Below are 16,670 nucleotides of genomic sequence, written 5' to 3'. Positions count from 1 at the left end.
GGTTTAATGCTGTAGCTCCGGGATGCAGTTGAAATGAACTCTAGGACCAAAATGGATTATCCCGTTTACTGTATTTCTCCAAGAACACGATTCAGTGTTAAGTCTTCTTGCTTAAGCTAGTGACAGATTTTGTTCTCAAAGAGTTATTTATTTATTTATTTATTTATTTATTAAAACATTTCTATGCCGCCCCTTGCCGAAGCATTGGGGCGGCTTACAACACAATAAAATATAAAAATAACAATATAAAATTAAAATTAACAATATAAAATAAATAAACAATATAAAAGAAGTCGCCCTGGCCAGATAAATAAGCAAATATTGTTAACAATTAAAATGACGTTTAAATAAAAAGGTCTTCACCTGGCACCCAGATCTCTTTAAATTGTTGGTTTCTATTAAGAATGAACATTTGCTATATAAAGTTACCATCTGGTACTTCCACAGTTAAAAGGTTATACTGACAGCTGTTAAAAGTAGAATGTCATTATAATTTTCTTCAAGCATGTTTTTTGAATATCATATATTCATTTGTACTGAGTTGGAAGGGTTTACTTAGAAGAGCTATTTGATACAAAATACAATTATGCATAGCACTACTGCTACTATACAAGTAATTTTAAAACAAACAAACAAACAAACAAACAAACAAACAAACAAACCAAAGCAAACCAAAGCAAACCAAAGCAAACCAAACCAGACCAGACCAGACCAGACCAGACCAAACCAAACCAAACCAAAGCAGACCAAAGCAAAGCAAAGCAAAGCAAACCAAACCACTAGGATGTGTTCTCTGCTCCAAACAGCAGAGAAAATCCACAATGCTTTAAAATCTGAGCTGACTAACTCCATTTTAAAAACAAAGCTATATATCAATTATCAAATGCCTATGGTGGTAACAATGAAAAATTTGTAAATTACCTTGAAGATTTTATTAAAAGGGAGAAACAACTAGTAAAACTACCTTCCAGTACAAGAGTTTTGGATACCCAAATTTGTGTGTGGTCTCTGTTATTGCTTACAACTCCTGGCAACTTTATATCAAAGTAGTCTACTTTTTTTAAGAAGTAGTAAAAAAAATTCCTGGCAGAACACACAACTGGCAAGTTCACACCATTGACAATTGTGGGTCCCGGGCAAATACGCATGCGAGGACTGGTGCTCCTAATCATGTGGCATCTGTCTTTTGACCCAATTTATATGAACCTGGTTGATATGACCAGTATTATAACTACAATTTAAGAATATGACTGTAATCGTAAAAACAGAGTGTCTTGCCATACCATTGTTACCCACAGGCCCAATTAATATCTTCTGAACAATCAGCAGGCAATCTGCACATGCTTACACATGCCTATGTCTATCATCTGTACAGTTAACCACGCTTTACAAAGAATTCTGTAACTGGTTGCCAAGAAGAGATCCTTACATGCCACAAGCAATGAGGCAAGTGGGTATTTATATACTTGTATTAGCAATCAGAGAGGGCCATATTCCACACATACTGCAGTACAAAATCAAACATGACCACAGGTTACACTGGGGGTTATTTCTAAATGTATGTGCTTACTTATAACTATCATTTCATTGAGGCTAGTTCTTTTTGATAAACTTCAACTTTAAAAGTAGCCCCCCACCCAAGAAAAAGTATCTTAAATGCTCAAAAACTAAGAGAGACTGTAGAGAAGGCCTTCTGATCTCTGCATACCTTTTCTGCTATCTCTCCACCTCTGCTGTTGCTTTTGTCTAATCTTACTGAAAATACATTTAACAATTTAGTAGAATAGTAATCCAAATTATGTATGTATATGAAGTACATATATCTTTGGAACCTAGGTACTGAAGCTGTAGTACACTATTTTGTATAAAATACATGAATCACACACTCAAGCATATTCAATAAAAAGAAGTGTTTTTGTGTATGTAGGTACTTGTCACAGGTATGGTTGTTATATATTCAGGAAAATTTATCTACAGACTCCATGCATGGCCAGCAATCTGTGATAAGTTCACCCTTGGAACTGATTGGATGGGAAGAAAAGGCAGGTTGCTTACCTGTAACTGATGTTCTTTGAGCGGCCATCTGTACAGTCACACATATGGGTGCTGCGCCTGCGCAGTGCCTAGGCTGGAAAATTAAAAAGCTAATGGTTTTTGGCAGGAAAACTCCGCTCCCCTCCCACTTCGTGGTATAAATAGAGCGGAGTGTCCGCCATTTTGTTCAGTCTTGAAGACTGAAAGTTCGCCCTCTACAGGTTAAGAATAAAATTAATGACAAACAGCATTGTACCCCAACAGTACCGATACAAATTATAGTACGGTACCGAGAACAATATCCACTCACCGGCATATACCATGGGTACCGATGCAAATTACAGTACGGTACCGAAAAGCAGTATCTACTCATGGACACCGAGTGGGGCCGGTGGATGGGTTGTGTGACTGCACAGATGGCCACTCGAAGAACATCAGTTACAAGTAAGCAACCTGCCTTTCTTCATCGTGGCCTCTGTGCATCACACATATGGGTGATTAGCAAGCTTACCCAACTCGGAGGAGGGAGGTGTCGTCAGCGAAGAACAGACGAAAGAACAGCCCTGCCAAAAGAGCAGTCCGGCCTGGCACACACATCAAGCCGATAGTGCTTGGCGAAAGTGCATGGCCCTGCCCACATTGCAGCTTTACAGATATCTTGAAGCGGAACCCCTGCGGCAAAGGCGGACAAAGTCGCAACAGCTCGTGTAGAGTGACCCCTCGGGGTAACAGGTAAATCTATTTTTGATAGTTGATAGGCCAAGACAATAGTCTGGGTGATCCAGTGCAACAGCCCTTGAGGTGTGACTGGCAGTCCTTTGTCATGTTCGGAGTACTTAACAAAGAGTCTGTTCGTGCGACGGAAGGATTCCGTACAGGAGCGAGAGAAAGCCAAGCAGCGGCGAACATCAAGGGTGTGTAGGGCCCGCTCTATTGGATTCGACGCTGGATAGAACGCTGGCAGAACAATATCTTGACACAAGTGGAATGGTGTAGCCACTTTGGGAAGAAACAAAGAGTCCATACGAAGAATGACCTTTTCCTTATGGAAATTAAGATATGGAGGGTCTATGTGGAGAGCAGAAAGTTTGCTCGCTCTCCGAGCTGATGTCACCGCTATGAGGAAAGCTGTTTTCCAGGACATCGGGCATAGGTCGACAGTCACCAGCGGCTCAAATGGAGGTTTGATAAGTGCTTGGAGTACGACCGAAAGGCTCCACGTTGGCATAGCCGAGCAAATAGAAGGGTATAAGTTCTGTAACCCCCGAAGAAAACGTTGAAGCAGAGGTTGAGAGAAAACTGATACCCCTTGAACCGCACCATGATAGTGTGAAATGGCGGCTACGTAAACTTTAATGGATGACGGTTTCAGTCCCAAGTGATAGAGTTCAAGGAGAAATTGCAAAATATTGTCAATTGAGGCCATTCCAGGAGAAAAAGAATGGCATTCTGCAAAGGAAGAGAATCTCTTCCATTTAGCTGCATAAGAGCGACGAGTGGACGGTCTTAAAGCAGATGTAAGAATCGTCTGAATTTCTTGGTCAACAGTCGTCGGTAGCGAAGTGGTTGCTGTCGAAACTGACGTAGGGGCCATTGGTACAGTGCAGTGAATACAGTCCGCTAGAGGTTGGGATGTCGTCGGTACCGACGCAGCGGAATGACTCAAGTGATCCGCCATGCCGTCAACCTCAAGGCAGTCAGATCTGGATGTCGGACCGCTCCGTTTTGCTGCTTTAATAGCTTTGGAATAGATGGGAGGCGAAGAAACGTTCCTTTGGATAGATGTAGAAGGGTGGTGAACCACGGTTGTCTCGGCCACCATGGAGTTATTATTATTCCCGTGGCATTCTCTTGAGATATTTTCACTACCACTTTCATTAGAAGTGGGATTGGAGGAAATGCATAAAAGGCTATGTTGTCCCAGGGGATCATAAGGGCATCTCCCATCGATCCCGATCCTATGCCCGCCCTGGAACAGTATAGGGCACACACTCTGTTGTCGCAAGTGGCAAACAAGTCCAAGTCCAGATAGTCCCACAAATGGAAGAGGTCCTGGCATATTTGTCTGTCCATCTCCCATTCGTGTATTGTAGACATATGTCTGCTCAACTTGTCTGCTTCGGTGTTGTCGGTCCCTGCGAGGTGGACTGCTAGAAGCATAATGTCCCTCGGTATGCACCAGTCCCAAATGGCCATCAAGAGACGTGCTAAAGCTGGCAATGTTGTGCCGCCCTGTTTGTTGATGTAGAAGACAGCTGGTATGTTGTCTGATGCAATTTGGACGACTTGTCGGCATAGCACAGTGTCGAAAGCCTTGAGGGTGTTGAAGATCGCCTGAAGTTCGAGGAAGTTGATGTGCTTCCTTGCTTCCCGTCGGTTCCAAGTCCCCTGGACCCGAAGATCTGAACATGTTGCGCCCCATCCGAGTAGCGATGCATCTGTATACAGGGTCTTCATTGGATGAGGTGTTCGAAATGGGACACCGACAGACAGATTGCTCAGAATGGTCCACCAAGTTAGAGTGTCGAGTATCACAGACAGAATTTGGATCAGTTTGTTGGGAGAATCTCGCTGTGGGCGAAACGAAGTGTTGAAAAACAGCTGCATGGCCCGCATATGTAGTCTGGCATACGGGACAACGGCAACTGCAGCAGCCATGTGCCCCAATAGTCTCTGAATGGATATAGCTGGAACTGTTCTAAGCGTTTGGATTTGATGGATGTGGGCACATAAGGTAGCTCGACGGTCCGGAGGGAGGAAAGCTCTTTCCCGTATGGAGTTGAGACGTGCCCCAATAAAGTCGATGACCTGCGTGGGAATAAGGGATGATTTTTCGTGGTTAATACATAGTCCAAGATCATCGAGCAAGACGCAGGTCACGTGTATTGCAGACAGAAGACCTTATTTAGTTTGGGAAACAATTAGCCAGTCGTCTAAGTATGGGTATATTTGCACTCCTCATGTCCGTAAGTGTGCACATATTGGTGCCATAAACTTCATAAAAACTCGAGGTGCGGTGGCCAGGCCAAAGGGCAGCACAGCATATTCGAAAAGTCGAGCCCAACAGTAAAATGCAGGAAACATCTATGCGAAGGATGGGTAGCAATATGAAAATAGGCATCCTTCAAATTCAATGAGGCGAACCAATCCTCTCTCTTCAGTAACGGAAAAATATTCTGTAAAGTGGTCATCCGAAACTTTTTCGGTTTGATGTATTTGTTAAGATTTCGTAAGTCCAAAATCGGACGAAGACCACCGTCTCTTTTTGGGACCGTAAAGTATCTGGAGTAGAATTCGTGCAACCCCTCTGAGTGGGATAGTTGTCGAATCATGCCCTTGCAAAGCAACTGAGACTTCTTTGCACAGTACCGATGAAGAAAATGTAAATCGAATCGGACACGGTGGAGGGACGACATCGAATTCTATCCTATATCCGAACTGAATGATAGACAACACCCACCTATCAGATGTAACGGGCTCCCAAATGGGGAGTCGGCCCTGAAGCTGGTCCCCAAAAGGGAGAGGGGAAGGTGGTGTGGGAAGAGAGAGAATGGTTCGCCCGGACCGTCAACGAGGACGTTTATCGGTGTCGAAGCACCGCCGGCCCTGGGAGTAACGTTGCTGCGGCTGTTGTCTCCGCCGTTGCTGCCTTTGCTGGTAGTGCTGCTGAGGGTGGAATTGTGGACAGTAGGAGGAACGAGGCCATTGCCACTTACGCCTCTGTTGAGGAAGCTCCATGCGGCATGCGGTCATACACGATTCATGTATCGCTTTTAGCTTGCAGTTGGTTTTTTGATGAAACAATCCAGTACCGTCAAATGACATTTCCTCGATCCTCCGTTTCATCTCATCAGGGAAATTGCAATTGCGGAGCCATGCGTGTCGGTGCAGTGAGATGGCATTCACAAGAGCCCTCGAATTGGTGTCTACGTGATGTCGTGCAGTAGACAACTGTTGCACTGCTACCTGCATTACTTCTTTGATGAAGACCTTGGCAAGTTCGGCTTGGCGGTCTGGAAGGGAGGAAGCAACGTTATCCAGCTTCTGCGTAATAAAATACTGGTAACGTGCCAGTGTTGCTTCATAATTCAATATGTGCACACTGAGTCCAGAGGCCGCATAGACTCAGCGCGCGAGCATATTGATTTTCCTCCCTTCCTTGTCGCAAGGGGCTGTGTGTCCCCTGGACTCCCTGCCCTGGGAGGACTCGACGACGGAGTTCAGTCGCGGATGGCAAATCAAGAATGGGATGTCATCCTCTCGAACTCTGTAAATGGCCTCATACCTATGGGAGGTGGCTTGTGGTTGGGCCAGTTGATCCCAGGGTTGGACCACAGCCTGCCGAAGTGTGGTAATTAGCGGCAGGACTATGGCCACAGACTGTTCTCCCCTCACGACATCATAGAACCGATCCGTGGATGGGCCAGGCTGTTGACTCGCTTCAATTTCGAGGGAACGGACGAGGCGGGACATGAGCTCCGTAAAAGAGACATGTGGCTCATCGGGCGAAGCAGGTCCTTGGAAGGCGACTACTACATCTGGGGATGCAGAGTCAACCTCAGATTCGTCCGAATCTGGATAATAAGGAGGACGGTCGCTCAAAGACGATGTTTCGGGGGAGGTTGGACATCCCCTCTCCACATGCCTGGACGTCGAAGGCGAATCTCTCGGGACCGATGGAGACGCACGATCCCAAGGGAAATATGGATAGGATTGATAACCACCCCAGTCTGGGAAGGCACCATATCCATGCATCCTCCAATCGTCATCCCAGTGTTCCGACGAGCAGCTGCGGCGCCTAGGTGGCGACGGTGACTCCGCAGGTGGCTCAGTTGTGGGCATTTGAGTCGGAGATCGTTCCCTCGGTGGGGAGTCTCTAATCTCACCATCAGAGATGGACTCCCGAAGTGGCTCCTCCACTTGTTGGAGCGGCATGCTCTCAGGCCAAATGATAAGCCTAGGGGATCCCGGCGGTGTCACCTGCATAGTGAGTTGCAGGGCCGGTCCCGAAGGGGTCGGTACCGTGGCAGCAGACAGTACCAAGAAGCCCAACGAACCCAAGCCCTGGTGTTTGGGGCGATCGGGTTTCTTGGTTTTGCGAGCAGGTTTATCTGCCTTCTCCTTCCTTGGAACTTTACGAGCAGAAGGCTTATCTGAACCCATGTACTTGCGCTTCTCCTGTTTCTTGGCTGGGGAAGAAGGCGGCACCTGGGTCTCCGCTGGAGTAGCGCCTTCAGCCGAAGGGCGCTTCGGAGGAGCGGTGAAAGTGGGGCGCTTCGGAGAAGCTCTCACAGTTGAGACAGAGCACGGAGGAGGTGTGGCTGAAGAGGAACCAGGCTGTAAGAGCAGTTGATCAGATTGCATCAAGGCTTGGTCCCAGAGGAGCTTCCAGAGACAGTTCTCCCTGTTCTTCCGCGCTTGCTTGGTAAATGCCAAGCAATGGCCACACTTGTCAGTTCTATGCCCCTCGCCAAGGCAGAGAAGGCATAGATCATGCGGATCCATAGGCGACATTTTGGATCTGCATTCCGTGCATTTGCGGAAGGCTGCTCGCTGCGCCATCGCGGAAAAAGAAAAGATGATAGAATAGAGGGTAAGATAATATTTTTGGTTTTTTTGTTTTTTTAGAATAGAAGAAAGAGAGAGGGATATACAAACTTAGAATATAAGAGTTTAAAGAAGGGATAAAGGCAAAAAACGGACAGTAAGGACTCAAAGATCTTAATGAGGGACATTAACAGGCACGAGGCACAGTGAACAGCGGTCGCGAAGACTGAACAAAATGGCGGACACTCCGCTCTATTTATACCACGAAGGGAGAGGGGAGTGGAGTTTTCCCGCCAAAAACCATTAGCTTTTTAATCTTCCCGCCTAAGCACTGCGCAGGCGCAGCACCCATATGTGTGATGCACAGAGGCCATGACAAAGAACAGAGGAATGGACACTCTCTCCACTAGCATACAACCCTTTCCCAACCACCCACCACTCAATTTCCCAAGCAACTGTCTTATTTGGTAAATGTGCCAGATTTAGTTTCAGGCAGCTCACTTTGAGTAGAAACACTTTTCAGAAAAACTGGAGAGCCACTGCCAGCAAACAACGACAATACTGAGCTAAACAGACTAGTAGTCTTACTCAGTGTGAAGGCAACTTCATATTTTGCTTGTAGAAGACAGGGTAGGATGCAGATATATTAAGAGAAGATACTCCTTTTTTGTATCACTCGCCTTCTCACAGAGCAGACCACAGAGGGATCTCTGCTGTCAGCAGTTCAGAAAATGTGGGTATATGTGCATAAGATGCTTGATCTGTCCCTTATACTTTAAAGTGTCTTTTGGTTAATATTATTGCTGACTAGGAAGGGATGGGGAAGAATTTCATTTGGTCGATGTGTTTAGGATAACTGACCTAACTTGCACTTCCTGGACTAATATGCAGGAAGAATGCAGTTATCTTTCTGACTGTGTACTTCCTTAATTTTACCATGCAGCTCTTGACTCAGAAAATGTATACCAAACAAAAATTGGATTTTAAGAAAAACTGCATACTAAATAAACATGAAATTTTATGAGTTTTTTAAAACAAAAATGCAGACTGATGCAGAAACAGGATGATTTGTATATGGCTGAACATACAAGAAAGTGATATGCATCAAAAACACATTAATTCATTCCTCCCTATGATTAAGTGACCAAGAGTACAGAAAAGATTCTCTTGGATGCATTTCAAAATGTGAAGAATATTTCAGAGAAATTAAACACGAGTGTCTTAGATCTTGATTATTATGGATGCTATACAATACCTGATTGCAATGCTTGCTCTGAAACTATGAATGCGTTAAGGGAAAAAAGAAAACAAATTAGTTGACCAGTTACATTTGTTACCACGCTGCACTGTAAGCACCCAGGATTTAAATATTTTTAATGCCTGAACTTGCTACAAAATCACTACTTCCTCTCTTAAATGTTTGAAAAGTACACAGCAATTGCGCATTTTAGTTCATTACAGATCATGTAATATTGCCTATTTGCATAATGGCACTGTTATGTCACAAGCCCTAAAAGAATTGCTACGTAAGTTAACTCAGCTTTGCAATTACCACTCAGTTCCCAGACCTAAATGTTCATTGAAAGGTCTGAGATAAGAGGCATTTAAATGCATAGAACTTACAAGTTTTTGTTTCAAGACATTGATTCAGTTCATATAGTAATACCTAGGTATGATAAATACCTTTCACTTTAGCACATGGTACTCCAGCAGAAGCTGTAAAACACTCCTCCTGTGAACAGAATACACCTTCTGGATGCAGCAGGTCAGCTTTGGATCCAATCAGATTTTATTAGTACTTGATGATATATAATTCAAGAACATAAAAACACATACCACGTAAACTGCCGGTGGTTAAGAGAGCCCGTGCTTTGTCTGCCAAATCACTATTTAGGGTATTTCCCAACAACAAAACATCAATAGCTTCCTGCTTTGAGCTATCAAAAAAGTTATTTTGAATTGTTCTGGTCACAGAACGTGCACCATCCTTCAGCTTCCCAGCCTGTTAGGGAGCAATATGTACAAAGTTTATATAATTAATTTACAGAACACTGGCAATGCAATATATGCTGTTATAGATCAAGTTCCAACCTACTAACAGTGAGCTAGTTTTTGTGAAGTGATTAGTTTATTTAGCTTTTATTTTCTCTTAATACTATGGAGGCAGTGGGTTAAGATAAGAAACACATCTCAAAAATAATTTTTAAAAATGACTGGTAACACTGTATCTGTGCATAAATCATGCAATACTTTTACTCAAAATAGCGAGACAATAAGAAGCACTTCATGTCAGCAGAATATGCATATATTACATATGAGCCCAGTTTAGAATTACATGGTTTTAAAAATATGCTAATTCCTTTTTAATATAATGCGTTAAAATGGAGAGGAAGAAGCTCATGTAAGTTGCCTTGAATTTTTGTGTAGCATTTTCAGAAGTAAAGATACAGAATATATATACAGTAAAAAAATGGGTGGTATCCCAACTTTCACTCAATAGAATTCTGCTCTCTCTGAGGGAAGAGGGCAAGGCACTGACCTTTATAAATTTCCCCTCAGACCCTCTGCCCATTGAGAAGCTACTATGGAGAGTTGGGGGAGCCTCTAGAACAGTGACATGAGAGTGTTAGGACTGTAAAAATCCGCAGCCCACTCCCTTCATCTAGCAGAAAGACTGTACTGGATTCCTGTTCCCTTTGAAAATGGAAAAAGCCCTTCTCTTTATGGAGGGCCAAGTCTGGATCCAACTCATTGTCTTGAATGGAATATTCAATTCTTGTATAAATATAAAACGGCATAAAGCTGTGCGGTTACTAACAACCAAAGTAGAACACTGATTATCCTTTGTTGATCAGATTACTCAACCATATTGGCCAAATAGAATGCAGTACTGATATATTATCATGCACAGAAACAAACAAGATTCTACATGCATTTTAGCTATGCTTACGGCCACATCTATAATGTATTTTATAGATATACAGGTATGCAGCTAACTCATGCATATACTTTCATGAACGTTCAGAAACAGCAAACCAAAGAAACTGGTACCATGGTTTCAAATTGCAAAGGAGATTCAGTAGCATGCAGTATTTTGTTTACAGGGTATAGCAACAACCACTCTCATTTTCAACTAGTTACTAGATCTCATGGCTGAGGGTTGCTCCCAGTGGTGTTACTCCACCAGTGGAAGGGAGAATGTTTGCAGACTGGATTTCCTTTTCCCAACTGTAACCCCATGCACTTCCCCCACCCGCAATCTGCAAACATTCTCCCATAAGATTTGAAGGAATACACAAGAGCTGGAGGGAGAGGAGAAGAGGTCAAAGAATTTCCATTGCATGAGTTCCTGGCAATATTGGCTCCAAGCCTGGATGTTTACTCTGTAAATGCAAAATAACTACCAGAAGCTTGGTGTGTATTAGATTATTAAAAGTGACAGGTAATTTAAGGCAAGTATAGACTATCAACACTCATATTAATTGTAACCATTCAGACTCTGAAATTTTCAATGGAAAGCACAACATTTGCCCATGTCCTAACTTCTGTCAACATATTCCTCTTCATGTCTATTTGTTGCAACTTTAATTTCTTTTCAGTGCTTCTTTTTTACTATAGGTTTATATATTCTAGCTCATAGAATTGATTTTTCAGAAAAGGTGGAATGCAGAATATACTTTTTTCTAAATTTAAAATTTTCCATTTTCCATTCATTTAACTCAATTTGAACGTTTTGAAGATGCAAGTAATGACACTGTCAATGATGCAACATGGAAACATTACTGTTTAAGAAATCTATAATATATTTCAATAACTGCACTTTGTATAGTAGTGCACTTTTCCTTCTAGTGGCCGGAAGCCCAAGAATCATGCGACTAGTTGTGTATACCCTAGGGAGCTTTAAACCGTTGGTTCCCAAATAGTAGTTCTCCACACCACACGTCAAAGTTCTTTTGACACTAAAAGAAATCTCAATAGCAATTTGTGATATGGCACAGGGTATGTTCAAAATCATATAACCTCTGGGATCTGTGAAGTCTTTGAGCATACCTATTTTTTTTTCAACTTCCAGTCAATTTTTTTTAAAAAAATGATAAAAGTAATCTCAATTTGATTCATAAAAGTACGATTCCATTAGATTCAGTAAACAGATAATTCAAATCAAGCTTTAACATTTTTCCATCAAAAATATGGGTAGGAATATTTAATGTTGTGTATATATTCAACATTTGACAGTATTCAAAAATTACACTCACCAGTTACATATCAGGCAAGTAATTGAAATAAACAGAAGAAAGCAAAAGAATAGTTAGTTAAGATGCTAAATAGTAACATATCATTTCCAGAAAATATCAAAAATTCATTATTTGAATGCACATTATTCAAAATTATTCAAATAAATATTCAAATAATAATAATAATTCAATATTATTATTAAAATAATATTCAAAATAATTTGAATAATCTTATTCATATGGTTTAAGGCATGGGTCCTCAAACTACGGCCCATGGGACGGATCTGGCCCACCATGGCCATCCATCCAGCCTGCGCCACCATTCGCCGCCCGCACTTGCTGCGCGGGTGGGGTGGTGGTGGTGGCTTGCTCACTTGGAGATGGTCTCCGAGCGAGCAAGCCCCCACCGCCTGCCTCCCGTATGCACACGGGGGAGGGGAGGTGGTGGCTCACTAGATCAGAGATGGTCTCCAAGCGAGCAAGCGACCGCCGTGCATGCCCAATGCCGCCTCGCGCGTGCCCAACAGCACCTCACTGGCCTGCGCATGTAGCCATGGCCTTTCAATTGGCCCCCTATAGAAAAAGTTTGAGGACCCCTGCTTTAAGGAGTCACAAGTCTTATCAGGCAAAAATGCACTAACAATACTGCAAACCTGCATTTTTTCCCTTCCCATTTAACACCTATGCCCTGAAAAAACAACGTTCTTCAAGGACATAGGCAAAAATATACAGAAAGCCACAGCTAGCAGTAGTATATCTAATTCTGTTCTTTGATGTCACACACACATTCTACCCAAATAAAAGGAATTAGTATTTAGCTTGTTTCATTATTTGTAACTATACAGCACCCCTTAAAGCTGCTTCGATAGCCATATGCAAGTAGAAGGATTTCTGACCATTTGACAAAACTGAAACAGAGCTCTAAATAAATACCTCAGAACTGTGGAACACAGTTTTACAGGATATGGGAAACAAAACAAATGAGTACTTTTACAAATAACAATTAAAAAAAATAATATAAAGCTTGGTTAAACTGGTAATGTTAAATGAAGGACTGTGGAGAAAGAAGTAAAAGTAGTTAAGTAGACACAGACTAATGCAAGACCAGTAAATAAAGAGTGAGCCACATTCATCCTTCAGTAGGTAAAAAACCAACCAGAAACATAAGAACCCAGGCAGTTAAGATACTGGTACAAATAAATGTACACAGGAACATGATGCAGCCCTTGACAATTATAAACACTCAAATTTTACAATTCACATTATTATTTACCTTTGCTTTTCCTTCAAGAGCTCCAGTTCCAGCATATATTTTACTGACTGAATCACCATTAACAGACCACATAGACCGAAACACTTCCTGGAACCGAGTAACCAACTGAGGTTTCTCAGCTAAACCTAAAACTTCCAGTTGTTTTGTTAGCATCTGCAACGGTGAAAGGAACAAACAAATTTATACATAAAACAATATAAAGGCATTTTATTTAGGAAAGCTTTTTCATTTTCTTAGTAAACCGACATAATATGGCATGGTTTCCCTTTCTAGCTGGTTAAAAAGCAATATATTATACATTGTGAAATGAACTCATTCACCTAACAATAACTCAATCTTATTTAACCTATGGCTAACTGATGGTTTGTATTCCTATCCAAGGACTGACCTGGTTCACATGATACAATAGCCTGCTGTGGTTTAATTTAACACCTATACTGCTTTAGGAATTACTGATACTGCACCTGCACTGCAGAAATATTCCCTATGAAGAGCTCCAAAATTAGTTGTGAGTAGAGGGAAGGAAATGTAGCATTAATCGTAAGTATCTCTGGAAACTAAGCATTTCTTCTGACAATCAAATTCAAGATAAGACTTGAAAACAGAATAAATGAATGTGATTATAAGCTATTAATCATAGCAACATGAATAAAATGCTTCCACAGGATAAATATTAATTTTGTGTAAAGTTGAAATCATTTGCTAAATTACAGCTGGAACTCCATATCACATTAACTGTGCCAGCTTATATATTTATTCAGAAATCAATCCCACTGAGTAATATGAGGCTTACTCTCAGCTAAGGTTTGCAGTCCAAGAAAGGATGGTAAGTTGGATGCATTACAATACGTTTAGACTTTGCTCACTGCTTTAGGCTTAACAATCCCTCCCATTTCTAATCAGAACACAAACATAAATGGCATAGTCATGCTTCCTGGACAATTTGTGTCAGTATCTGCTAGTATGTGAAGAAACAGTATGCAAACTTGAAAAAAAGTTAATTTTCTTCCCAACAGAGTAACACTTTTTGTAAATGTCTGTAATACCACACATGTTTTGAAAATAGAAACTTGATCTTATAACCACACAAAATATTAAAATGAGACTTCTGCTATTACATCATGATGCTGGAGAACAGTTAGGAAGGGGAGCATCTACAAGAGGAGTAGGCTTCTTGCAGCTCTACAAAGGTTTTAGCCTACAATTTTCACTACCCTATCATTATGTTGGCTATGGCCGACAGATGTTTTAAGCCAAAACACCTGAAAGTTCCTGATGTAGGAAACTTGGGAAATAAAGGTATAGGAATTCCTACAAAAGAATATGGGTTGTTATCATGATTAATCCCCTTAAGTTTTAATAAACCAGTTAAACATTTCAGATATTCAACATTTCAAGAAATACCAAAATCAACATCCCCTTTGCTCCCCAAAAATATATCAAAGGTAATGACATTATATTTCTACCTCTAAGCCAATGAAAGCCTGCACACTGTTTGTTCTATCCAGGCAGTCCAAGCAGTTTGTTCTTACAGTACCACTCTGAGATCTGTGCCAAATATAATGGAAAGAGGAAAACTGAAAGCTCTGCATACAACAAGGCTTAAAAACATATTTTTCAGTCACAGTAAAAAATTCTATTTTAATCAAAAATTCTATTGTTGCCCACACAAAAATCTATGAAAGTGATAGAATAGGATGATATTTTAATGTTATCACTCATTTTCCAGAACCAGGAAAAGATTCTGTGACACCACATCAGTTATTTTTGGAAACATGTACTCAATTTCAACTCTGCTGCAGCTTTCAAGGGTAAACTAAGTGAGAAGTAATTTTAGTCAAAGTAGAAAATGTCCATTTAAATTCAATTTAGAGGCAAAAAAGGCAACCCACAATGGGATCTGTCTCGAGTTCAGATGACACCATAACCCATTGTTCAACAATCCCTACAACAAGGCTTATGTTCTCAACAGTCTGGGTTTGGACAACATGGCAATTCACTACAGCTTGTTACCCACAAGCGGTTGCCATGGTGCATGGAAAAAGGCAAATAAAGGGAGACATGATAGAGGTTTTTTTAAATTATGCATGAAGTGGAAAAAGTGGAGAAGGCAAAAAATATCTCCCTCTCTTGTAATACTAGAAGCTGGAGTAATCCTCTGAAGCTTACCAGCGGAAGATTCAGGACAGATAAAAGGAAGAAAACATAGTTTATTTACTTCGCACAGTAAATAAACTATGGAATTCACTGCCACAGGAAGTGATGGCTACTAATTCACAGTGATAGCCACCAATTTGAAGGGCTTTAAATGAAACTGGACAAATTCATGGAGGAGAAGGCTATCAATGGCAATTAGCTGTGTTGGCTATGTGCTATCTCTGTTATTAGAGGCAGTCTGCTTGGTGGGGTGAGGCTTCTATCTGCCCTGCTTAAGTGATCCTGTGAAAGGTCAGTTTGCCACTATGTGAGTGGAGTGCTGGACTGGATAAACCATTGGTCTGATTCAGTATGGCTTTTCTTATCCTTTTACATTGAGATTGAAAGCAGGCTGCTAGCACCCTTCTCTCCATGGGGAAAATAAGAAAAAGAAGCTGGCAAGGGAAATGTGGCAGAATTCCAGGTCTCTGTTGTCACAGGAAGCATGTGAATCCATCTAATCCATCACACAACGTCCAACAAGGTTGAAGAGGTTGCTCCACCTCCCCCCACAACCCCTGGGAAACAGACAGGGAGAAAGAAGACAGCCTATCACAACATGCAACCAAATGTAGTGTTGTTGAATGTAAAACCTTCTCAAATCAGCCCAGCCCAGTCTATCTGAAGCTGACATGCAGGACTGGTTGAAGTGAGAGAAAAAGAACCTCACTATGAATATAAAGTGCAGTGGGAGGAAAGAGAATATAAAAAATCCAGTCAGACCACTGCAGGCTTCAGACTGGCAGACTGACAAAGTGTAGGACTTGATAGACCAGGGCAGATAGAATGCATAAACAGCACAAGCTTTCACACAGAAGACAGTCCTATTTTAAACAGGAGTTTACTGTGGAAGTGGAATACAGGGCTAATTACTCTTTCTTTACAGAACTCTATTTTAAATAGGACATTATTCTGAAACCGAGTAGGCTATCTCTTTACTTCTTTCGAAGAGGGAAATGTGAATGCTTTTGCAAGGCTGTCTCACCTGCTGCTTAGAGGCAAGTTTCCTTTGCCCTAGGCAAGTAGTTACAAGCAAGTCTCCAATAAAACATTGGTTTGTCATTATAATCTCACTAAACTAAGTCAAATAAAAACTGGCTTCATTGTGGTTACCTAGTTGGTAAATAACATGAACATACGACTTAATTGGTTCATTCTTCTGTACACATTCCATATTAATACAGTTAAGAAATCCAATGCCAAGTGCTCAAATATGGGTGGATATTGAAGATAAAAACATATGGCAGATAAACAAATTTCAAAAATAGTTGTTTCATGTTACAAGCAAATGGAAAATACTCAGAGAACACTCAAGGAAAATGTTTCTGGGAGATAACTGATTTTGAGCTCTCTTCAATGGACTGAATATTTGAAAGAAATATAAC

General features: G+C 41.5%; 1 protein-coding gene across 18 annotated transcripts in view; it reads right to left on the bottom strand.

Annotated features, from left to right (window-relative positions):
- Positions 1–16,670, bottom strand: part of SYNJ1 (synaptojanin 1) — a 71,156-nt gene that overhangs the window by 35,178 nt on the left and 19,308 nt on the right. For 17 of the 18 annotated variants that reach the window (XR_006415810.1, XR_006415809.1, XM_044441384.1 and 14 more), the window contains 3 exons: positions 14,556–14,637; positions 13,090–13,242; positions 9,418–9,583 (listed from right to left, as the gene is read on the bottom strand). Coding sequence is in view for 16 of the 18 variants with exons in the window: in XM_044441384.1 (XP_044297319.1) it covers positions 9,418–9,583; positions 13,090–13,242; positions 14,556–14,637 (401 nt within the window). In the remaining 2 variants the exon portion in view is untranslated. The remainder of the gene's footprint in view (positions 1–9,417; positions 9,584–13,089; positions 13,243–14,555; positions 14,638–16,670) is intronic. The other variant, XM_044441371.1, reaches the window with a different exon arrangement.

Source organism: Varanus komodoensis, unplaced genomic scaffold (assembly GCF_004798865.1).
Source record: "Varanus komodoensis strain SLA01 unplaced genomic scaffold, ASM479886v1 scaffold4, whole genome shotgun sequence".
In the NCBI taxonomy this organism is placed as follows: domain Eukaryota; kingdom Metazoa; phylum Chordata; class Lepidosauria; order Squamata; family Varanidae; genus Varanus; species Varanus komodoensis.
Note: the sequence above shows the minus strand (reverse complement) of the source record. Positions and strands in the feature narration are given on the sequence as shown.